Raw genomic sequence first — 25079 nt, forward strand, 5'->3', positions numbered from 1 at the left:
CCTGAGCTCTGAAGATCACCTGGGAAGGAATCCCACAGCGCACCCAAATACCTGGGAGTCACTCTGGACCATGCGCTGACCTACAAGAAGCACTGCCTGAATATCAAGCAAAAAGTGGGTGCTAGAAACAATATCATACGAAAGCTGACTGGCACAACCTGGGGATCACAACCAGACACAGTGAAGACATCTGCCCTTGCGCTGTGCTACTCTGCTGCTGAGTGTGCATGCCCAGTGTGGAACACATCTCACCACACTAAAACAGTGGATGTGGCACTTAATGAGACATGCCGCATTATCACGGGGTGTCTGCGCCCCACACTACTGGAGAAATTACACTGCTTAGCCGGTATTGCACCACCTGACACCCGCCGGGAAGTAGCAGCCAATAGTGAAAGGACCAAGGCAGAGACATCTCCAGCTCATCCCCTGTTTGGGTATCAGCCAGCACGCCAACGACTTAAATCTAGACATAAGATCTACAGAGACACTCGCTGGAACACCTCAGCAAGCGAGAGTCCAAAAGTGGCAGGCTCAAACCCAGAACCTCAATCAATGGCTGATACCAAATGAGAGACTCCCTCCTGGGCACACAGAAAACTGGGCGACTTGGAAGGCGCTGAACAGACTGCGCTCTGGCACCATGAGATGCAGAACCAACCTTCAGAAATGGGGTCACAAAGTGGAGTGTGGAGAAGAGCAAACCACTGACCACCTGCTGCAATGCAACTTGAGCCCTCCTACATGCACAATGGAGGACCTTCTTGCAGCAACACCAGAAGCACTCCAAGTGGCCAGATACTGGTCAAAGGGCATTTAATCAACTACCAAACTCACAAGTTTTGTATTTTGTCTGTTTGTTTGCTTTGTTCTTTTAGAAATGTAATATAATTTGACTGGTTGCCCTGACAAGACAAATAAAAAGGTATTAAAATAGGAGGTCAGACTATATGACCTCAAGGAGTTCCCCAACTCTTACAACAGCTCCCCCCCTACACACACACAAACATACAATGCCCCCCCTCCTCCCCTCTCTGCACCGCTATGATTCTATGATCCTCACCTTGCCTTTCAGGAAAGGGGCGTGGTCAGACTTCTCCAATGGCAGCAGCTCATTGAACAGGACAGAAAGTTCTGCGAAAGTGAACGCAGGGTCAATTCTTAGGTTTCCGGCTACAGGCGCCACGGTTTTTTGGCTCGGGCGGGGTCCTAAATTGCACTCTTTTTAAACCAACATTCTTGAAAGTTCACTCCGCCGGCGTCTGACGCTAAACTCGGGAGACAGGCCGCGCCAGGCACAGCCGCCAGTGCGCGCTTCACCCTCCTCGCGCCTTCCCCCCTCCCCTTTTATAAGCACTGCTCAGTTCCCCCTCCCCTCCTCCCCCGGCGTTTGAAATTCCTCGCGCGCCCAAACGAGACACCGTCCTGTCTATTATGGCTGATGGCGCGAGGAGTGAATTATTTCATTGGCCAGCTCTCGTATCCGAGGCCGAGTACTGGCGTTCTGATTGGTGGGATTTTTCACAGCACTCTTAGCCTCTATGCTGATAGGCTGGAGAGTCTTGAGGCTACCCCTTCGCCGAAGCCACGCCCTTTCTGCCTCCTGTTTGGTTAGATTTGAGGGAAAGCCACGCCCCATGTTCTACAACCAAGCTCCGCCTCCTAACTAACGGAAAAAGTGTCGCTCCGCCCTTTTTGTCAGAAACGCCCCTTCTGAGACCTTTCTAACGGTCGGCAAGAGGGAGGGGCGGGATACAAGTTGACTGACATGTAGACAAGCCAATGAGAATTATTTCTACGACGGGTTTAGCCACTTGCAAACGCTCCCGCCCTCCAAAATCTGTGAGGTGAGGGAGGCTGTTACAAAATAGCCATTGCTGGGTAGGAAAAAAAAGTAATGGGCCTAGTGGCTTTCAGAAGTATTCATAGGCATGGGAATGGCGAAAGGAAAGAAAAAACACCTCAAATGAGAGGAAATATAGCCAGTGGTTCTCAACCTGTGGGTCCCCAGATGTTTTGGCCTACAACTTCCAGACACCCTAACACTGTGGTTCTCAACCGGTGGGTCCCCAGATGTTTTGGGCTTCAACTCCCAGAAATCCCAGTCAGTTTACCAGCTGTTAGGGCAGTGGTTCTCAACCTGTGGGACCCCAGATGTTTTTGCCTACAACTTTCAGACACCAGAACACAGTGGTTCTCAACCTGTGGGTCCCAAGGTGTTTTGGCCTACAACTCCCAGAAATCCCAACCAGTTTACCAGCTGTTGGGATTTCTGGGAGTTGAAGGCCAAAACATCTGGGGACCCACAGGTTGAAAACCAATGCCCTAATAGCTGGTAAACAGGCTGGGATTTCTGGGAGTTGTAGGCCAAAACACCTGGGGACCCACAGGTTGAGAACCACTTTTTTTGTCATGTCAGGAGCGACTTGAGAAACTGCAAGTCGCTTCTGGTGTGAGAGAATTGGCTGTCTGCAAGGACCTTGCCCAGAGGACGCCCAGATGATTTGATGTATTTATCATCCTTGTGGGAGGCTTCTCTCACGTCCCCGCATGAGGAGCTAGAGCTGATAGAGGGAGCTCATCCGCCTCTCCCCGGGTTTGAACATGTGACCTGTCAGTCTTCAGTGCTGCCGGCACAGGGGTTTAACCCACTGCACCGCTGAAATAGACGTATAGGTGTATCAGGGCATTCAGTTCTCAGGCCAGGCCCATTGCTGGCAATTTGGCATTGTTTTTTCAAAGATGCCAGCTGTGGTCATTAATAATTTCTTTTTTTTTTTTTTTGTCATGTGACTCCTGGTGTGAGAGAATTGGCCGTCTGCAAGGACGTTGCCCAGGGGACGCCTGGATGATTTGATGTTTTTATCATCCTTGTGGGAGGCTTCTCTCATGTCCCCGCATGAGGAGCTGAAGCTGATAAAGGGAGCTCATCCGCCTCTCCCCGGATTTGAACCTGTGACCTGTCGGTCATCAGTCCTGCTGGCACAGGGCTTTCCTGCGCCACCAGGGGCTCCATTTTCCCCAGCGTCATTGTCTTCTCTAAGCTTTCCTGTCTTCTCATGATGTGGCCAAAGTACTTCATCTTAGCCCCTAATATCCTTCCCTCCAATGAGCAGTCAGGCTTTATTTCTTGAAGTATGGACTGGTGGGATCTTCTCACGGTCCAAGGCACTCTCAGAACTTTCCTCCAACACCACAGTTCAAAAGCATCTATCTTCCTTCGCTCAGCCTTCCCTAAGGTCCAGCTCTCACATCCGTAGGTGACTATGGGAAATACCACTGCTTTAACTACGCGGATCTTCGTTGCCAGTGTGATGTCTCTACTCTTCACTATTTTATCGAGATTGGACATTATAGTAGGATGTATGCAAGTCTTTAATTCAGTTCTGTGTAAAAATAATGGAACAGTACTGGGGAGTTGTTTATTTGTTCATTCGTTTCCGACTCTTTGTGACCTCATGGACCAGTCCACACCAGAGCTCCCTGTCGACCGTCACCACCCCCAGCTCCTTCAAGGTCAATCCAGTCACTTCAAGGATCCCATCCATCTTGCCCTTGGTTGGCCGCTCTTCCTTTTTACTTCAATTTTCCCCAGCATCATTGTCTTCTCTAAGCTTTGCTGTCTCCTCATGATGTGGCCAAAGTACTTCAACTTTGTCTCTAGTATCCTTCCCTCCAATGAGCAGTCGGGCTTTATTTCCTGGAGGATGGACTGGTTGGATCTTCTTGCAGTCCAAGGCACTCTCAGCACTTTCCTCCAACACCACAGCTCAAAAGCATCTATCTTCCTTCGCTCAGCCTTCCCTAAGGTCCAGCTCTCACATCCGTAGGTTGCTACAGGGAATACCATGGCTTTGACTATGCGGATCTTTGTTGCCAGTGTGATGTCTCTACTCTTTACTATTTTATCGAGATTGGACATTGCTCTCCTCCCAAGAAGCGTCTTCTGATTTCCTGGCCACAGTCTGCATCTGCAGTAATCTTTGCACCTAGAAATACAATGAATTCCTATGCACACTGCATATTTCTTATTTGTAGTGTAAAAAAACTTAAAATAGAATAATTAAAATGAAGAACAATTTTAACAAATATAAATTTACTATTTCAATGGGAAGTGTAGGCCTGCTTTTGGCAGATGAGATAGCGTTGTTGGGCCAGAGCTCAAGATTATTCAATAAGAGGATACAAAGTCCCTTATGCAATTGTGTCATGCATCAGATGAAATAGCTCTCTTATGATTATGCCTCCAGGTTTATTTATCTTTTGAGATTTTTTTTTTAAAAAGAAATATTTGTGTCAGAAGCGAATTGAGAATACAGTTTTTAAAAAACCACAAAGTTAAAAATTTGGCATTATACTAAATTTCCTTTGACCAGAAGCTGGCCACTTCGAGTGCCTCTGGTGTCACTGTAAGGTCCTCCAATGTGCATGTGGCGGGGTTCAGACCACAGTGTAGTAAATGGTCTGTGGTTTGTTCTTTTCTACACTCATGTTGTGCACTCATTTGTAGCCCCATTTCTTAAGATTGGTTCTGCATCTCATGCTACATTGCAAATTCTGTCCAGTTAAGTAAACAAAGAAGGCCTCTTCCCTGAAAAGGTTTCCAATCTGAACTTTAGCTGCAAAGAGGGGGTATGATGAAAGGAAAAGAAGTTCAAGGAGAGGTTCAATGTTCGGTTTCAGGACCTAAGTTCCAGATCCAGGCTGGGTGAAATCAATAACAAGCCAAAGGCTGGCTGCCTAGTGAAATGCACTACATTATATCTCTCCCCCATGGAAAACACTAGCCCTGCAACATGGGCAATCCCGAATATTAGGTCAAAATACTTTAACCCAAGCAAATGATTTATTTCAATATAATTGTCAAACAGTTTAAAATTGCACAGGCTGATCAAAACAATGGGGTGGCAGCTTTCCCAAGTCCCCTGCCCTTCATGAATAACTACCAACAAGCTGGAGGACAGGGGTTGGATTCTTAGTTTGAGTTCTGCCCTATATCACTATCCTTAAATTTAACATTTTACAGGGTACAGACTTAACAAAACATAGAAAATGGTCTGTGATTTTTTGTAGATTTCCTAATATTTGTAATTTATGCACACTTTTTGGAAGAAGTTCACTTTCTGTGTAATAAAAAAGTCCAGACACAACCTAAGGGTACATCTAGATCAGTGGTTCTCAACCTGTGGGTCACAAGGTGTTTTGGCCTACAACTCCCAGAAATCCTAGCCAGTTTACCAGCTGTTAGGATTTCTGGGAGTTGAAGGCCAAAACATCTGGAGACCCACAGGTTGAGAACCACTGCTCTATACTGATTTAAGGGACCAGAAAGCTTGAATTTATGTTCCTGTTTTCCGTTCCCCCACCCCAATTTAGGAGAACCACGTCAAAACATTTTTGTCAATGCAATAGCATATAAAAGTTAGCTCAGAATGATTGTTTTGGCTCGATGTGTAGAATCAGATTTTCACTAGTAATTTGTTAAATGTATTGTATCACAGATCAAAATGCAAGGATCTTGGTAGCTTATTGACAATGAATTTCCCAGGATTATTAGCACATCCAGTACCTTAGGCAGTTATTTTTTCTTGTATGTGAAGCCAATATATCGTATATATATGCAAAAACCAGAACAAATTTACAAGTGAATGGAACAAAAAGCAATCTGCAGTATAATCATATATACATTGAATATTACATGTGAAAAACAGTGTATATATGTATATAGTCTGTACTGAAAGAAATATATGAACATTCCTTTTATATTTCATCTCATGACACCATCATTTCCTGCTTTAAACAAAGCCTGAATGGCTAAAATGGAAAAACAGGACATGTAGATGGTACCAACACAACTGTGCAGAACAGGCGCTGGTCTTCAACCTCCTGCAGTGATACACCTTCTTCTTAAGGGGACTTCTTCAGAACAAAACATGGGAGAAGGGCATCAGAAAACTCACCTGCAGCACAATCGCTACTCCACTTAAATATGCAGAAGACTCTCTGGAGCTAAGCATTTGGGGGCAAGGCAGACTTCAACTGTTTCTCTGTGATGCCATTCCCTTTACAGAAAAACAGCTGAAGCGATTCTCCAGAGCTCACTGGTTTCCTGCCCTGGATAATTTTTTGGCTACAGCACTTGTCTCAATTGGAGAGGATTTCCGGAGAGGTGGTAGGGAAGCACCTCTTAGAAGTGTAATTCATTGAATCTTGTACTCCACTGCTTAAAGTGGCTGCTTCATCCTGCCCCACCACTCTGCGAGATATTAAAATTACAATAACTTTAATGTGAATGTTAAAATTGCTCTGACAGCAAGAGCCAATTTTTAATAGTAACTGCTTTCTACTAAATGCAGGTTTGTAGTTGTTGTTCATTCGTTCAGTCATTTCTGACTCTTCGTGACTTCATGGACCAGTCCACACCAGAACTCCCTGTCAGCCGTCACCACCCCCAGCTCCTTCAAGATCAATCCAGTCACTTCAAGGATCCCATCCATCCATCTTACCCTTGGTCGGCCCCTCTTCCTTTTTCCTTCCATTTTCCCCAGCATCTTAGTCTTCTCTAAGCTTTCCTTTCTTCTCATGATGTGGCCAAAGTACTTCATCTTTGCCTCTAATAGCCTTCCCTCCAATGAGCAGTCGGGCTTGATTTCCTGAAGTATGGACTGATTGGCTCTTCTCGCAGTCCAAGGCACTCTCAGAACTTTCCTCCAGCACCACAGTTCAAAAGCATCTATCTTCCTTCGCTCAGCCTTCCCTATGGTCCAGCTCTCACATCCATAGGTGACTATGGGGAATACCATTGCTTTAACTGTGCGGATCTTCATTGCCTGTATGATGTCTCTACTCTTCACTATTTTATCGAGATTGGTCATTGCTCTCCTCCCAAGAAGTAAGCGTCTCCTGATTTCCTGGCTGGAGACTGAGTCTGCAGCTAGAAATACAAAGTTTGGCACTGCCTCCACGTTTTCTCCCTCTATTTCCCAGTTGTCAATCATTCTTGTAGCCATAATCTTTTTTTTAATGTTTAACTGCAACCCAACTTTTGCACTTTCTTCTTTCACCTTGATTAGAAGGCTCCTCAACTCCTCCTCGCTTTCGGCCATCAAAGTGGTGTCGTCTGCATATCTAAGGTTGTTAATATTTCTTCCAGCAATTTTCACCCCAGCCTTATACAAAATACAGGTGTTGAGGCCAAAAGCAAATGATCCCAGAACACAATAAAGATCCACATAAGGTCCATCCTCATTCTCTGAATAAGACTGAACCTGCAATAGCATCATATTTCCCTATCAGAAACAGACAATGGGAGAAATAAAATATGTTGCCTGGATCTGGATATTAATTTTTCCATATGAAGGGAAAGAAAAAAAACACAGGGCTCTAGCTTTGTGAACCACCTTGCACCACTCCCAAGTTTTCTTATTTTTTGTTGTGTCAGGAGCGACTTGAGAAACGGCTAGTCGCTTCTGGTGTTGAGAGAATTGGCCGTCTGCAAGGATGTTGCCCAGGGGACGCCCAGATGATTTGATGTTTTTATCATCCACTCCCAAGTAATGCAATACAGTATGTAGTGTATTCAAGCTCCTGAATAATTTCCTCCTTTTCCTATTACTTAAGAAATCATCCACAGAGACTTGCGAAGTTCTTTACTGATTTGTTAGCTGTATACTGTTAACAACAACACAGTACACATATAACAAGCAAAAATTATCTTGGTCACATTCAGTTCTAAGACAATATTACTCATATTACAAAGAACATTGCTGTAGGAACCAGTTGCATTCTGCACCAAGTACTAATTATGTATCACTATCTCCTGCTAGGAAACCACCCATGGAAATGTCTACCCAACATGGCCTTGGAATGACAGGTCTGAGAGAGGAACACCAAGTAGGGTAGGCGCCAGGCACAGCAGCAGGTGACAACCAATTCAGGTAAGACATACGCTACTTGGTCCACATAAATTTGCCAGGAGGTTTTTAGGCTCAGTTAATATGCAAATAGATTAAGACTGGCATGTTAATTGTGGGGAAAGGTGTTGGAATATAACCAGAGCTATTTTTTAAATCTACATTTAAACTCAAAGTAAGGTCAAAGCCTTATTCTGGGATGTTAACAGCAGCATATTGATAGAAATCATAAATGGAATATCAGATGATTTCTTAGTCACAAAGGGAAAGGATGCTATAAATTTTGCTGCCAGAAAAATAATAGACTCACATTTCCTCAAACCCATTTTTCATGTTGCTGTCACTGGAACCTTCTACCTAAAACCTGACAATTGTATCAGTTGGCAAAGGTGCTCTTCACAGCTGCTATAATCTTCTTTGCGCTAATCCCAAAAAGATCCAGGAGCTCATCTGGTTTTCCACTCCGTGGCACTCCTGACACAGCCAGGCTCTGGACTAAGATACTAGGTTCTCCAGAGACAGCTGATGCCACTGCATCACCAATACCTCCTAGAGAGATAGAGAGAACAGTTGATTTCAGTTAGGAACTTTCTACACAGCAAGCTTGGGTCAAGTTGATTAACTGCATCATAGATATGCATTGTCAAATTGACTCCAGTCACGTATTATAATTGCTAATGTATTTGTACAGTGTACAGTTTTGCACAATCATAAGACAACAAAGCAGGCAGCCTGCCTTTCAAAACCATATTTTTGATAAATCTTCAAACTTCAGGAAAACTTGCCTCTTTCTTTCGGCTGTAGCCTAAAAGCAACATAGATTCACAAATGACACAAATGACTTTCCCAGCAGAAACACATCTAGCCATTATCAACTTAAGGTCAACCCTATGTGGCTTTAGGTTTGTAGGGATATAAATGTATGTGGAAAAGACAATGTTATTGACCCTTGAGTAGTAAACTAACTAATATCCATTCATTAGTCAAAGCAAACCTGCAGTTTATAGGCTAACATTGATGAATGGTTGTAATATATATCATATTTTTACTCTACATAAAAAGCAAAACATTTCTATAGTATGTTCTGCATTGTTATGACTGTTGGGTGCTTGAAAGAGCAGGGCAACAAATTCCACAAATCTACTTGTAGCTACACCTGCTCAACTGCAAGCTGTGGAAACAAAATCCTTCTGGACCACAAAGCAAAATATGACAAAATTTAGTGAGGCAAGATCTCTTCACAAGCATCTTGGCCCTATGGCCACAAAACCAAATCAGCTTCACCCAGTCCTGCCTGACACTACTCCACGGCTTACCTTCTTTATAATGATCCTCAACAGTAATGATCCGGCCTCCTGTAGCTCTGGCATTGGAAATTATGGTGTTAGCATCCAAGGGCTTGATAGTAAAGGGGTCAATTACCCGGATATGAATGCCTAAGAGAAAGAAAAACACCAATGAAGGATGCAACATGAAGCTGCAGGGGTAGGGCTCAGGGTTAAACCAATACCCGATGTCCAGTGATATTTGTAATCTGTAACATTCCTGCAGTCTCTTACCTTGTTTTGCCAGCTCATCAGCAGCTGCAAGGGCTTCATGGAGCGTAACACCTGCTCCAATAACTGTCACCTTATCAGCATCATTCTTACGTACAACCTATAAAAGATATACAAGGGAAACCGTATTTGCAGACATACCAACATGACAGAGGAACAACTATGGCTATTCCCTAATGTTAAGCAAAATGATATGCTAGAATTCAAGAAGGATAGTATTCAATATTAGACTAAATCCTGTCTTCAGATGAGCTGTAAATGTAAAACAACTGTTTTTTATTCATCTACTGGGTGAATTTATATGTTAAGTTCCAGGCCCTCATGTGGAATAAAAGACATTATTACATGTATAAAAGGCATAAATTCAAGGTACTTCCCAGCTTTATTTAGTCCAATAACAAAGTGTTACAAATGTCTTATATTTTTGCTTCCTGGAATGATTTTGTGCTGAAGGTCAGGGCAGCTTTTTAAAAAACAAGATATTTACTTAGGATTTATTGGGCTCACAGAAAATATTTCTTGTGCCATCCAAAACACTGTACAAATGCCCCAATTAGACCACATCCTGTTTCAGAATCTGCCTGAATACAACCTAACATTCTTCTCCAGAAGCTTGACACAAGATCCTGTGCGTTATCTCTACAGCTGGAAACAACAGAAACCAGACTCCAAGCTTAGCTGGAAAGATCCAATGGCTGCGGAATGCCTTTGGCCTCTCTTAGTAATTTCATGGTTATTTGTCCAAGTAATGTCAGTCCTCTGCCATCTAGTGACCAACATATATACATCGTTATTCAATAGTAGGTGTAGTGTTCTTTTTGGTGGGATCTGAATTTGCGGGCTTGGCAAACAAGACAGGCTTTTAGACTTTGCTGCAGAATATGATAATTACTGTACTGCTGGTCAGAAGAGTTTACTAAACTGGCCCTAATTACTATCTAGCATCTGCTAAATAAGACTTCGTTGGGACCATGTTCTAAGTAAGAGTGTGGTTAAAATAATATACATGAAAGCCAAACTTATACAATTGAAGTAAAAATCTAGTGATGCCACACTTGTTCATGTACATTTAGGATAACTGTTGCTCAAAAAAAAAAAAGGCAAAACTTCTTCTACTCTCTGGGCTTAATCTGTTGCTGCTCAATGCCAAATTGGTTAATGGCAAAACAACCACCATCCGGGACTTGATCCTGGATGAGAATGCCAACCTAGTTTGTATTACGGAGACTTGGTTGGATTTTTTTTTGTCGTGTCAGGAGTGACTTGAGAAACTGCAAGTCGCTTCTGGTATGAGAGAATTGGCTGTCTGCAAGACGTTGCTCAGGGGATACTTGGATGTTTTTACCATCCTTGTGAGAGGCTTCTCTCATGTCCCTGCATGAGGAGCTGGAGTTGATATAGGGAGCTCATCCGCGTTCTCCCCAGATGTGAACCTGTGACCTGTTGGGTTTCAGTTCTGCCAGGACAGGGGTTTAACCCACTGCGTCACCAGGAGCTCCTACTTGGTTGGATGAGGCTGGGGGAATAAATCTCTCCTGGCTCTGTCCTCCAGGGTTCTCCAGACAGCAGCAGGCTAGGCCCAGAGGGCAGGGAGGGGGGTAGCAATAGTCTATAGGGATTCCATCTCCCTGACCAGGTGCCCCATCCCACAATCATCCGGGTTCAAATGTGTCTATTAGCAGATGGGTTGCTGGGACATAATGGTGATTTCTGTTAGCGTACCGCCCACCTTGCTGCACTACAGTCGCCTTACCTGAGCTGACCGGAGTGGTTTCGGCCTGGCGTTGGAATCCCAATGGCTTATTGTGCTTGGGGATTTCAACGTCTATGCTGAGTCTGCCCTGTCAGGAGTGGCTCAAGACCTCATGGTGGCCATGACAATGATGGGGCTGTCCCAAAAAGTATCTGGCCCAACCCATGCAGCTAGACATACGTTGGACATTGTCTTTTCTATGGGATGGGAGGAAGATGATCTATCTACAGTACCATTGTCATGGACTAATCATCACCACACTGCTGCCCCTGACCTCTGCAGATTTGAGGACCAATTAAGAAAGTCCGCCCCAGGAGGCTTATGGAACCCGACAGCTTCCTGACGGATCTTGGGGATTGTCCTGCCACGGAGATAGGTGGTTCTTTTGAAGCCCTCTGGAATAGAGAAATGACTAGGGGAGTTGACACAATCACTTCCAGGCACCCCCTCTCATCTTGCAAAGCCAAACCAGCAACTTGGTATAACGAGGAGCTGGAGGCAATGAAGCGAGAGAGACAGAGGCTGGGGCATTGCTGGTGTCAGACCCATAGCAAGTCTGACCGAGCACGATATAGAGCTTATTTAAGAGCATATTCCGTGGCAATGGAAGCAGCAGAAAAAATCTTATATAGGTGCTAACATTGCATCCACATTGCAATTTGTGTATTTGGCTTATCATGTTTTTGTTTTAATTTTTATATTATGTAATTTCTGTCCCACCCATGGGAGAAAAGCGGGATAAAAATAAATAAATAAATAAATAAATACCACGCTTTGAACCAAAGTATTAGAAATTAGGGATCTATTCTTTATATGTTATGTCCTTCTAATTCCAAGCCCAGAGCAGACCTGGAGAACATATTATTTAATTCTAATGCTCAACTTTTTCTTGTGTAGGAGAGATTATAGCCCTTTACCTTGGCGTGGCCAATCTCAAACTTTTCTTCCGGAGGGTACAGGGTGGGAGTCTCTGGACGGCTGGTTCGAATGAAGCATATCCCCTGAGAAGCAACAAAACACAGTTCAGAGGACAAGCACAACACCAAACACAGCACTGAGATCCCATGGCAAGACACATCCTAGGGGCATAGGTGACATGGTAAATACGAAAGGCTCTGTAAGCACGGAAAGTATATGGACATTGGAGGTCACATGGAAGCAGTAATCACTTAAAACTTTTTTAGGAGAGTTACTAATCACAGAATGGCTCTCAAATATAAAAGCAAGAAACCAGAAAGAAAATTAAAACTGAAAACCTGCATAGGATTATCTCAGAAGCTGCTTTCAAATGTGAAATACCCTTACTTTTTGGGAGGTAGAGAAGTAGTTCTTTTATACACATACCTTGGTATTGGCAGCCAGGCAAACAGCATGTTCAGTGGAAACGGCATCACTTGGGTAGAACACAGTGCAGCCTGGAATGGTTCTGAACATGGCTATGTCTTCCAAGGCCATCTGAGAAGGTCCATCCTCACCTAGTGAGGGAGACCAACACGGAAGAGAAAACCATATAACTCATCACCACAGGTCAAGGTGGGGAACAACCATGTATTGAAATATAACATGGATCATCAGATAAAATACATAGCACATTTACCAGTTAAAACATTGGTTTAAAAAAATTGATGCATATTAAAACAGTCAACACACAATTTAAAATTCTTAATTTTAAAATCATCTGGATAAGCCCATCGGAAGAGACAGGTGTTTATTGCTGTGGCGCAGCTGGCTGAGTGTCAGCTGCATTAAGATCACTTTTGACCAAAAGGTCATGAATTCGAAGCCAGCCCGGGTCAGAGTGAGCTTCCGACCAATTGTGTAGCTTGTTGTCGACCTTTGCAACCCGAAAGACAGTTGCATCTGTCAAGTAGGAAAATTAGGTACCACCTATGTGTGGGGAGGCTAATTTAACTAATTTACAAGGCCATAAAAAAAACTCCAGCAAAGCATGTGGGGTATGCGGAAGTGTCGCAGATGGACGATGAAAGTGACAGCTCCCCTGGCGGCCAGAAAAGTTAAATAGCCTCTGACTGTCTATATCTGTTGTGTGTCTTTGGCACTGAATGTTTGTCATATTTGTGTACATTGTAATCCGCCCTGAGTCCCCTGCAGGATGAGAAGGGCGGAATATAAATACTGTAAATAAATAATAAATAAATACTGTATATTCAGCTGTTGAAGCTCTACAGTCTGATGGCAAGCCACTCATATTTATTTATTTATGTATTTGCAATATTTCTATCCCACCTTTCTCAAGGCCAAAGGCAACTTAAGGCAGCTTACAAATTGACAGCAATTTGATGCCATAACAATCCACAATATACCATTAAAACATTTAAAACAGCATTATAAAAGCAATACAATACAAAAACCCAGAGTTCTAGCCCAAACATTTGAACCATAAACCAGACTGATAACTGTGGCTCTGATTTGTTGTTATGTACTTGCAACTAGACTCGAATGTACAGCAATCCTCTCATAGGGTTTTCTTGGTAATATTGATTCAGAGAAGGGTTTTCCATTGATTATTATTTCCTATGACTAAGAAAATGAGACTTGCCTAAAGCTACCCAGCAGGCTTCTATGGGTAAATGAAGATTTAAACCTTAGTCTCTAATAGTCCAACATGGAAACCACTATATAATGCTGTCTTCTTTTACCGTTCAATATTAAAGTAAACATATCACACAGGATTTATTTTCATGGTCCAAAGCCATGTCTCCAGAAACGTGTTTGGGCAATATACAGATTTACTCTACATTGCTGCTCAACTAATTTAGACCAGTGCTTCTCAGACTATCTGATGTAGAGGGCTTCCTATTATTGAGAGAGCTAGATCATTTGGGTACAGTTTTTTCTTTCTTTCTGGGAGCAGCATGGTTCATGGATCAGGACTTTGAGTACCACAATTCCAGAAGGTAAAAAAGATGAAAGAGACTGGAAGAGGAATAAAGCAAATACCTCAACACACATAAACCTGGGTGGGAGAACTGAGGGAAGGTCTCACTTAAAGACAGCAAAAATCATGTTGGGGGACTGAATACCTTGCTTTAAATATAATAATTAAAAAAATACAGGTGTTATACATTAAGCCATCACACTGGCAACAAAGATCAGCATAGTTAAAGCAATGGTATTCGCCATAGTCATCTACGGATGTGAGAGCTAGACCATAGGGAAGGCTAAGCGAAGGAAGATAGATGCTTTTGAACTGTGGTGCTGGAGGAAAGTTCTGAGAGTGCCTTGGACTGCGAGAAGACCCAACCAGTCCACACTTCAAGAAATAAAGCCCGACTGCTCATTGGAGGGAAGAACAGTAGAGGTCAAGATGAAGTTTTTTGGCCACATCATGAGAAGAAAGGAAAGCTTAGAGAAGACAATGATGCTGGGGAAAATGGAAGGAAAAAGGAAGAGGGGTCGACCAAGGGCAAGATGGATGGATGGTATCCTTGAAGTGACTGGCTTGACCTTGAAAGAGCTGGGGGGGGGGAGGGGGGTGACGACCAACAGGGAGCTCTGGCGTGGACTGGTCCATGAAGTCACAAAGAGTCGGAAACGACTGAACGAATGAACAACAACAAATGCATTAAGCCATACATACCAATAGAAACTCCACAGTGTGATCCACAAAGGTTTATATTTGTTTGGGAGATGGCTCCCATCCTGATCTGGTCAAATGCCCGAGTAAAAAAAGCAGCAAAGGTGCTGGCAAATGCAATGGTACGGTTCCTAGCAGCACAGCCCAGGGCTACACTGACCTGCAGCACAAGAAAATGTATTCTTATTTAAAACAAGCTAACAAACAAATCACCCACTACAGACTGTATTCAAATTTTGAAACTCACCATATTCTGCTCAGCAATAAAGCACTCTATATAGCGTTCAGGATGAGCTTGCTTGAAGAGTTCAGAGAAAGTAGAGTTCTTAGTGTCACCATCCATGGCTACCACACGGGAGTTAGCTTTTCCTAACTTTGCCAGTGCTAAACCATAGGCTTTCCGGGTGGCCACCTGGGGAGACAAAGGAAGCCAATTACACTGCATGACACATGTAATTTGCTACAGAGCAATGGGACACACCAGTTGGTGAGGACAGCATTTCTATTTACAAATTTGGTATTGGTTGTTATGCACAGTTTTTCCTAACTTGTATAAAACATACGTAATTTGAATATTATTCTGGATTTTAAACTGGAAAGAGCTGCCATCAGACTGGAATTATGAAGATGTGAAGAGAACCCTTGGGAACTGAATAATCATAATGAACCTGACAGCCATTTTTTAGCCACCGGACACATTTGGGAGCCACATATTGCCAAAATAACAAAAACTAGAAATAGAGAATCTATTTCTGCAGATTGAACAATCAGTTTTCTTATGTTAAACCTATTTAAAAAGTGAATTGCTGCTCATGGAAGTTTCCAGGAAAAGCCATTCACACCATCTCATGACCATACAAAAAAAAGGCCTTCCAGCAACTCAAAAAAATAATCATGAGAAGGAAGCATTGCAATATCAGAGCCAAACTTTGTCCACTCTAGATGAAAAAGATGTAGAGAAAGAGAGACCTAGGTCTGCAAGGCAAAATACTCAAGTATTGATGGTCAACCTTCTTCATAACCAAAACTCCCAAAGCAATGCTTTTCACATGGAAGAAGCAAACACATAAACATATTTTTTGTTATTAAACATATATACAGTACATGCACACACATACACGATGACGTTGGGAATTGAGGAGCTCTTTCTGGTATACAAGTAATGAAAAAAATATCCAAAAAGGTGCAAGTCATTAATATGACAATAACATTTGAGGCTGAAGATGAGAATCTGGAGCAACTGACCTTTTCCCCAATTTTGAAGGCAGGAGGAGAGGGCATCTTGATATCCTTATAGTTGACTTCTGGCACATCTTGAGCAGGTGGTTGGATAGACAAGACTTTATTAGTCTGGATTTGGCTCTGAATAGAGTTGAGGATAGATTCCACTTTGTCCTTTGGCATGGGCTTTCCATGCCAGTTGTCAGCATCTTCCACACCTGAGACAAAGAAAATTTAGCAGGTACTATCATGTAATGCCAATGCAAGCCCTCTTCTATCACCACCCTTATGACCAGGGATCCAAATTTACCTGAAATTCCTCGTCCTTTGAAAGTTTTGGCCACAATAGCTGTAGGCTTCCCTTTCTGTTGACTTGCTTGCCACAGGGCCCGGCAGAGTTCTTCAACATTATGACCATCCACAACATAGGTATTCCATCTAGAAGAAAAGAGAATGATTGGCACTAGAAGCAGGCTCCTTGCCTGAACAAGAGGAAAAGCCATTGGAAGCACTTACCCAAAGGCTTCACAGCGCTTGCGGTACATATCGGTGTCATGCTTTAACGGTGCTGCTTCACTCTGCCCTAGCCGGTTGACATCAAAGATGGCCACCAGATTGTCCAGTTTGTAATGAAATCCAAACTGAAGGGCTTCCCACACAGATCCCTCTGAGGATTCACCATCACCCATCAAGCAATACACTCGATAACTGAGAAAGAGTATACCACATCAGAATCCAATAAAGCAAAGGGAAAAAAGATAGGTACCTTTAACAACTCATATTGTTTTTTCTTAACACTGCTGAACTTCATGTGAAAGTCAACACAAGAAGTGGGTAGCACCCCCACACCAATATTTAAATTAAAAAATGAAAACAAAAAAACACACAAAAAGAATTTTATAAATTTAACCTTTTTTTTCTTCCATTTTATATCCAGCTAGCTGTACCCTGCCACGCGTTGCTGTGGCCTATAGTAAATCTTTTCATAGTAGAAGTAGATATCTGGTCTATTATGAAAGAGAGGTACCTTCTCTCTTTCCTTCATTCCCTCCCCCTTTCTTCCTTTGCCTCCTTTCTTCCCTCCATGTTTCCTTCCTTCTTTCACTTTTTATTTGCTGTGGCCAACCTTCCCTCTTTCTCTCCTTCTTTCCCTCCTTCCTTCCCATCTTTCCTTCTCCTCTTCCTTCTCCATCTCTTTCCTTCCTTCCCTTTTTCTTTCTCTTCTGCTGTCTCTCTTTCCTTCCCTCCCTCTTTCTCTACATCTTCCCCCTTCCTTCACTCCCTTTCCTTCCTTCATTCCCTTTTTTCTTTCCTTCTCTACTTCCTTCCTTCTTTCCCCCTTTTCTTTCCCTCCCTCTTTCTCTTATTTCATCCTTCTCTACCTCTTTCCTTCCTTCCCCCTTTTTCTTTCTCTTCTGCTGTCTCTCTTATTTTTCCTTCCATCTTTCCTTTTCTTCTTCCTTCTTTCTCTTACTTTCCTTTCTTCCCCCTTTTTCTTTACCTCCCTTTCTCTTTCTTCCTTCTTTCCTTCCTTCCCGTCTTTCCTTCTCTATCTCTTTCCTTCCTCCCCCCTTTTTCTTTCTCTTCTGCTGTCTCTTTTTTTCCTTCCTTCTCTCTTTCGGTTCTTTCCTTCAGATTTATATATATAGATGATTGTTTACTTCTGCTTGTTTCAACATTTACAAGTGAATATCACAAAATTTTATGTTTCCAAACCTGCACAAAAAGTCTTTCCCATTCCCACAGATTGATAAAATGGTTTCTATTCTTCCAAGAATGTGTCCAGTGACTTATTCTGTTAATTTGTCAATTTCTACTAATTCCCACATATTCACTATGTAAGCCAACATGCTCTCACAGCTTCTCAAAATTGTCCACTCTTTGCAGATTTGTTAGTAGGTTTGATAAAGCTCACCTGGCTTTATCAAAGTATTTGCCTGCATAGGCCATTCCACAGGCAGCTCCCAGGCCCTGTCCTAGTGAACCAGTGGCCACATCCACAAAAGGCAGCCTCTGTTAAGGGAAGGAACACCATCATATGTTAGCCATTTCAGACAGATTACACTCAAAGAAACCTGTTGTTTTTCTTGCACAGATGAGGATACAATTCACATCTCTATACAAATACTCAGGGAATATTTAAGCATTCCACTTCAGCAACATACACATGAACCTACTTAAGTAACCGAACTAGTATTCAAGACCTATTGCTGCAATATCTAGTTGACTATGTTTCTTCATTGTAATGCATTAGAAAAATAGGAGTGCTCATAATGAACAAGCAATATCAAGACTATCATGACATTTAAGTTCTACTTTTCTGATATCTCCTGATCTTCAAACTAACTTAGTCATGAATAATATCCTCAAACAACAATTAAAATATACAAAACCAGTTAATAATATTAGTAAGATGTATTAGAAACTGCAGCCAAAAATATTAAATCAATTCATGTAAGCAACTTTCTTCCTATGTGCATTTCATCCAGCATCATTCCAAGACAGCAATATAACACAGCCCTGTAAATGACCAGCAGCATCATTTGTCAAAGACTTCACAGTTAGGAAGTGCTGCTCTAAGCTAAGCATTTACCGGGGTTGGGTGGCCTTCCAAATCACAGTCTATTTTCCGTAGTTTCAGGAGCTCTGGCTCTTTGATGTAACCAGCTTCAGCCCATGCAGCATAGAGCACAGGCGCAGCATGGCCCTGTCAGATAAAAACAAAGCAGGTATCAACATCATGGAGATTATAGCTCAGGCAATGAAGCCCTTCCCAAGGCACCCTTGGCATCCTCTCAACTACCCTTTTCCTGGCAAAATGGAGGAATCTGTCTCTGCAAAGAACCATCCTGGCCACAATAAGCCCAGAAACAGACCAACTGGCCATTATGTTAATCTCATGCCAACACATGAGATTAACATAGGTCCACAATGCTTCTAGAGACCATGTTTAGGTATTACAAGGGATGCATCTGTCTTTTGAATAAAATAAATCTACTTATTAAGGAATTATTAAACCCTTCTGACTATGGGTGTGCTTCCTTTGTATTTCCCCTATAACCCTCTCATGACCAAAGTCTACCCTTTAGAAGAGTTATTTTACTTATATATCTTTTATGTAGCAATTCACTAACATTCACCAGTTTTATAGTGTCTTGATGTATTGTTTATTGCTTGTTAATATTGTCTTAACTGTTTTTAAATTTGCTTTAGGTGTTGTATTGTTGTGTTGTGTTTTGAGGCCTTGGCCTATGTAAGCCGCATCGAGTCCTTCGGGAGATGCTAGCGGGGTACAAATAAAGTTAATAATAATAATAATAACATTCTTGTCTTGGGGAAAGGGGTCCACGGGACAGTTCCATCTTGTCTCCTGCATATGTCATCAGTTGAGGACCCCTTCCCCAAGCACCAACTGCTGCTCTGGGCCAGAGTGAAGAGAGGGGGGCCAGGAGACAGTTCCACCTTGACTCCTGTGCTATACTAATACTATAAAATAATAAATTGTATATACATAATATATGTATAATATAATAAAGTAATACAATATAATACTAATAATATGATGTTATAATTATATATTTTATATTACATGTAATATTACTAATAATATTACAATATAATGGTATAATTCAATATAGTAATATTTAATACTGATATTGTACTATGCTAATAATATATCATATGTATATATATCTTGTAAACCACTCTAAGTCCCCTTTGGGTGAGAAGGCCGGCATATAAATAAATAAATAACTCTCCTGGAAGTCTTGAGAAGTAGATATTCACCCTCTGTACAGACAGATCACCACTTAATACTGCTGAACACTTTGAATAACATTTAAAAATCAAAAGTAGAAATTGACATCTAACCACTTCTGGTTTTACTTCATTTGGGAGGAAATTTTCACAATTCAGTGTGAACTGAGGTCTCATTAAAGCTGCTCACCCCAGTCTATTTGGTTTATAGGGTAAATGTTTGAGGCCAAATACTATATGAAAACCAACCAAACTGCATTGGAGAATTTAAAGAGATTGAGAGATCCCCAAATATCTGTCTTGCCCCATCCTCAAGAATTGGAAACCTGTATGAGTAACGCACTGGGTGCTCTCTGGCCCAAAATGCAAAACCTGTTTCCAAGTTTTGTCCCTCCCTCATCCAGAAAAAATCTCCCCTCTACGTGCACCCACCTTGGAGAGCACAAAGCGGTCGTTGCTGGGGTGACCTGGCTCCTGGGGCTTGTAGCGCATGGTGTGGAAGAACAGCACAGACATGATCTCTGCAGCACTGCAGCATGATGTGGGGTGTCTGCAGGGAGAGAAGGCAAACAGACACTGATGGTCCATGGGAGAAACAACATGGGCTCAGAAAGGGGACACCAGATGTGACAGCCCTACTCAACTCACTGCTAATGAAGTTTCTCTGAACCTAGAATTCACAGCAAAGCAGAAAACTGCAAACCCGCTATCAAAGAGTGTCAGAAATCACTCTCCAAAAGTGAGTGAAAGAAGCAAGATTCCTATCTACAGGTTACTAACTGGAGCTGGCGGCAATGAACGAACAACCCTTCTGTTGCAGCAGCTTCACTGACTGCCAGTTTGCTTCTGGACACAATTGAAAGTGCTGGTTATGCCCTTTAAACCCTTAGACGGCTCAGATCCAGGCAATCTGGCTGAATGCATTCCTTGTACATCCTGCCTGGGCCATGAGGTCTTCAGGAGAAGTCCTTATCTTGGTCCTACCTCCATTTTAAGCTTGGTTAATAGGAAAGAGAGAGAGGACCTTCCTTCTCAGTAGCTACCCCCTTGACTCTGGAACTCCCTTCTTTCCAGGGAAGCCAGAATGGCCCCCTCCCTGCTGTCCTTCTAGTGGCAGGCTAAAACCATTTCATTCAGGAAGGTTTTTAAAGAAAGTTTTAAAGATCAAGTCTGGGGTGCTGTGGTTTTCCGTTTGGATATATTTTTATGAATTTTAACTCATTTTTTAAAAATACCAATGATATTTAATTCTGTTTTGATGTTTGTATATTTGTAGATTTTAAATTGTAATGTAAACCGCTTTGTGTCTTCTTGTGGAAAGAAAAAGCAGTGTATAAACCTAATAATAATAATACACAGTTTGAAACTGCATTATATTGTTTATTGCATATTTTAAATTGTGTGTTGATGCTTTTATATTAAGCTGTTTTAAGTCTCCTTCAGGAAAGATAAAGCGGGATATATATAGATATATAATAATTATTTGAAACACAAGATGAGTCCACAGCAGACACTCTGCTGGCTGTTGTATTGGATCACACGTCGGACACTTCCCAAGTGTCTAGGACTGTGTGATGTATTGGCAAATAATGCGTGCAGATCCCAGTAAGGTGGCCTTCTGCAGCTGGCAATTTTGTCAGCACCAATTGTGTTTAAGTGCAGGCCAAGGTCTTTAGGTACTGCACCACTGGGACCCCCTTGACTGGTTTATGCCAGAATCTTTGCAATAATAATAATTATTAACTAGCTGTCCCTGTCACGCATTGCTGTGGCCTAGTCTGTGTATATGTTTTGTGAGTGTGTATATTGTTTGTGTGTGTATATGTGTGTTTGCATAGATAGATAGATGGGTGTATATGTGTGTGTGCACATGTGTGTGCATACGTGTGTATATATTTGTGTATTTCTGTGTTTATATGTGTATATGTATATTGACATATGTGTGTGCTTGTGTATATATATGTATGTATGTCTATATGTGTATATGTAAATATATGTGTATGTGCATGTTTATATGTATGTGTATATTTGTGTGTGCTTGTGTGTATATATGTGTGTGTGTGTATGTATGTGTGCATGTGTATATGAGTGTGTGTGTATATGTATATATAGTTTATTTTGGGGGGTTTTAAGTCCGTTCTGCTGAGTATTTTGTGTGTTTTTAGGGGTGATGGACACTCGTTGGCCTGAGAGGTGTATTGTGTCCAAATCTGGCAGCAATTCATCCAGTGGTTTTTGAGTTCTGTTAATCCCACAAACGAACATTACAATTTTATTTATATAGATATTATTAGATAATCAGTATTGACTCAAATAATGCAGTTTAACTGTAGTGAACTGCATTATATGAGTCTGAGGGCCCTTCCAGACAGGCTCTATATCCCAGGATCTGATCCCTGGTTTGCTGCTTTAAACTGGATTATATGAGTCTCCACTGCCAGATAATATGGGATAAACGGAAATCCTGGAATCAGATCCTGGGATATAGGGTCTGTCTGGAAGGGCCCTATGGACCCTTCCACACTGCCCCTATATCCTAGGATCTGATTCCAGATAATTTCTTTATCCCACCACACTTTGCTGTGGCCAACCTTCCCTCTTTCTCTCCTCCTTTCCCTCCTTTCTTCACTCCCTCTTTCTTTCCTTCCTTCCTGTCTCCCCTTCTCTTTTTCCTTCCTTCTCTATCTCTTTCCTCCCTTCGCCCTTTTTCTTTCTCTTCTGCTGTCTCTTTTCTTCCTTCTCTCTTTCCTTCCCCCCTCTTTCTCTACATCTTCCCCCCTTCCTTCCCTCCCTCTTTCCTTCCTACTTTCCCTTTTTTCTTTCCTTCTCTCCTTCCTTCTTTCTCTAACTTTCCTTCCCTCCCTCTTTCTCTCCTTCCTTCCTCCTCTACCTCTTTCCTTTCTTCCTTCTCTCTTTGCTTCCATGCTTCCTTCTTTCTTTCCCTCTTTCTCCCCTTTTTCTGTACTGTTGTTTAGCTTTTCGTCATTTAGCTTTTGGGGGCTTTTTAAGCCCCTTCTGCTTCACAGTGTTTTTACAAGTGAAGGACATACATTGGGCTGTTAGGTGTCTTGTGTCCAAATTTGGTGTCAATTTGTCCAGTGATTTTTGAGTTCTGTTAATCCCACAAACGAACATTACATTTTTATTTGTATAGATTATCTGGCAGTGGAGACTCATATAATCCAGTTTAAAGCAGATAATCTAGGATCAGATCCTGGGGTATAGGGCAGTATTGAAGGAGCCTACATTGCATTTAAAGGGCATGATATGGCAGTGCAGAGATGGGGCGCATGTATGAGATGGATCACACACTTTATAGGAGAAGGCAAGTGGGCCTTTCCAATGAATGAATGATGGATAGATGGATTTCTCCGAAGAGACGTCCATTCTCCTCCCGGGAACATCCCCCCTCCAGTGATACTCGGGACCCCAGGAGTCCCCAGTAATGGAAGGGAAAGGCCTAGAGAAAAGGGGGAGGGCAGGAAGGCCCATCCCATGGCGGCTCACCCGGAGTTGGAGGCGCAAGTGGCGCGGATGGAGTGGAGGCGGAGGCGGTTGGCTGTGTCCCGGAGGGCTTGCAGGCTCTTCTCCTCGGGCTTCGGGAAGCTGCTGGCCATTTCGCCTGGGTGTTCTCTCACTACTCAAGCCAGCCAGACGAGCCTGCCCCGCTCTTTTGATCCGGGCTCCAATCGTAAGAGGAAGTGAGGTCACAGAAGGGGGGGCGAGCACGTGTGACCAAGCACACGAGGCTTGCTCAAGGCCTGCGCGCTTTGCAGGCGGGCTACTACTGACTGAGCTGGGGTTGGGCCGGGCCGCCTCACATGATACTAGCCAGCCTTTCCCAGCAGCATCGGGGCAGGCCTTGGTCTGCTTCTCCTGCCCCTGGAATCTTTACAACACCCTTAGAAGCGGTGGCGCTCAGAAATTGTTTTTTTTTCCTTGCTAGATTTCACAGATCTCTGCTTTAAAAGTGCAACAGAAAGAAATAAAAGCACCCCCACCTCCAGTGTGCTATTTCCTGCAACAAGTGGCACCCCCTTTGTTAATGCCCTTGCATTATGAGAACCAATGAAAGCATGTCCTAGAAAAGTTAGCATACCTTTATTGTTGATGCGCTCTCCTTCCTATGAGGAACCAAATCATAATTTTAGGCCATCCCTCCTGAAGCTTTCCATTGATTTTGTCCCACATAAGTTTATGGAGCATTGCAGAGCACCCAAATACCTGGGAGTCACTCTGGACCGTGCTCTTACCTACAAGAAGCACTGCCCGAACATCAAGCAAAAAGTGAGTGCTAGAAACAATATCATACGAAAGCTGACTGGCACAACCTGGGGATCACAACCAGATACAGTGAAGACATCCGCCCTTGCACTGTGCTACTCTGCTGCTGAGTATGCATGCCCAGTGTGGAACACATCTCACCACACACTAAAACAGTGGATGTGGCTCTTAATGAGACATGCCGCATTATCATGGGGTGTCTACGCCCTACATCACTGGAGAAATTACACTGCTTAGCTGGTATTGCACCACCTGACATCCGCCGGGAAGTAGCAGCCAATAGTGAAAGGACCAAGGCAGAGACATCTTCAGCTCATCCCCTGTTTGGGTATCAGCCAGCACGTCAATGACTTAAATCTAGAAATAGTTTTCTAAGATCTACAGAGACACTCGCTGGAACACCTCAGCAAGCGAGAGTCCAAAAGTGGCAGGCTCAAACCCAGAACTTCAACCAATGGCTGATACCCAATGAGAGACTCCCCCCTGGGCACACAGAAAACAGGGCGACTTGAAAGGCGCTGAACAGACTGTGCTCTGGCACCAAAAGATGCAGAGCCAATCTTAAGAAATGGGGCTACAAAGTGGAATCCTCGACATGCGAGTGTGGAGAGGAGCAAACCACTGACCACCTGCTGCAATGCAACCTGAGCCCTGGCACATGCACAATGGAGGACCTTCTTGCAGCAACATCAGAAGCACTCCAAGTGGCCAGATAATGGTCAAAGGACATTTAATCAACTACCAAACTCATAAATTTTGTATTTTGTCTGTTTGTTTGCTTTGTTCTGTTAGAAATGTAATATAATTGACTGGTTGCCCTGACTTGACAAATAAAAATCTTCTCCTACTTTCACCTTGCTCTTCTGCCCACTCAAAGGGCAATAAACACTTCCTGGTTCATTGACTGCTTTTTTAACTTTGGATTTAAAAGAGCATCAAAGCGCACCTGGGTTGCTGGGGCCAGGCCTCAAATCCCTAGGCAGCTGGGAATGTGGGGA

At 42.8% G+C, this 25079-nt stretch overlaps 2 protein-coding genes across 2 annotated transcripts in view; both read right to left on the reverse strand.

Annotated features, from left to right (window-relative positions):
• Positions 1-1351, reverse strand: part of LOC132767853 (protein bicaudal D homolog 2-like) — a 33738-nt gene extending 32387 nt beyond the window's left edge. The window contains exon 1 of the mRNA XM_060763213.2: positions 1064-1351. The gene's annotated coding sequence lies outside the window, so the exon portion shown is untranslated. The remainder of the gene's footprint in view (positions 1-1063) is intronic.
• A 6283-nt stretch (positions 1352-7634) lies between these two features.
• Positions 7635-23525, reverse strand: TKTL1 (transketolase like 1). The gene is made up of 14 exons (XM_060763210.2): positions 23305-23525; positions 20230-20347; positions 18635-18748; positions 17957-18054; positions 16558-16749; positions 16352-16479; positions 16066-16259; positions 15068-15232; positions 14824-14980; positions 12567-12697; positions 12140-12223; positions 9473-9569; positions 9230-9349; positions 7635-8462 (listed from the first exon to the last, which is right to left on the reverse strand). The coding sequence occupies exons 1-14, from the start codon at positions 23412-23414 to the stop codon at positions 8290-8292; spliced, it is 1881 nt and encodes a 626-aa protein (XP_060619193.1). The 5' UTR covers positions 23415-23525; the 3' UTR covers positions 7635-8289.
• Between the last annotated feature and the right edge of the window lie 1554 nt (positions 23526-25079).

Source organism: Anolis sagrei, chromosome 2 (genome assembly GCF_037176765.1).
Source record: "Anolis sagrei isolate rAnoSag1 chromosome 2, rAnoSag1.mat, whole genome shotgun sequence".
Classification (NCBI taxonomy): Eukaryota; Metazoa; Chordata; class Lepidosauria; order Squamata; family Dactyloidae; genus Anolis; species Anolis sagrei.

Excerpts from the sequence above, each read along its gene's own strand:
- TKTL1 (XM_060763210.2), bottom strand. The coding sequence starts at position 23,414 with ATGGCCAGCAGCTTCCCGAAGCCCGAGGAGAAGAGCCTGCAAGCCCTC. Across the intron at positions 18,749-20,229 it reads ACCGCTTTGTGCTCTCCAAG|GGCCATGCTGCGCCTGTGCT; the intron begins GTGGGTGCACGT and ends TTTATCTGACAG. Across the intron at positions 9,570-12,139 it reads TTGAGATTGGCCACGCCAAG|GTTGTACGTAAGAATGATGC; the intron begins GTAAAGGGCTAT and ends TATCTTTTATAG.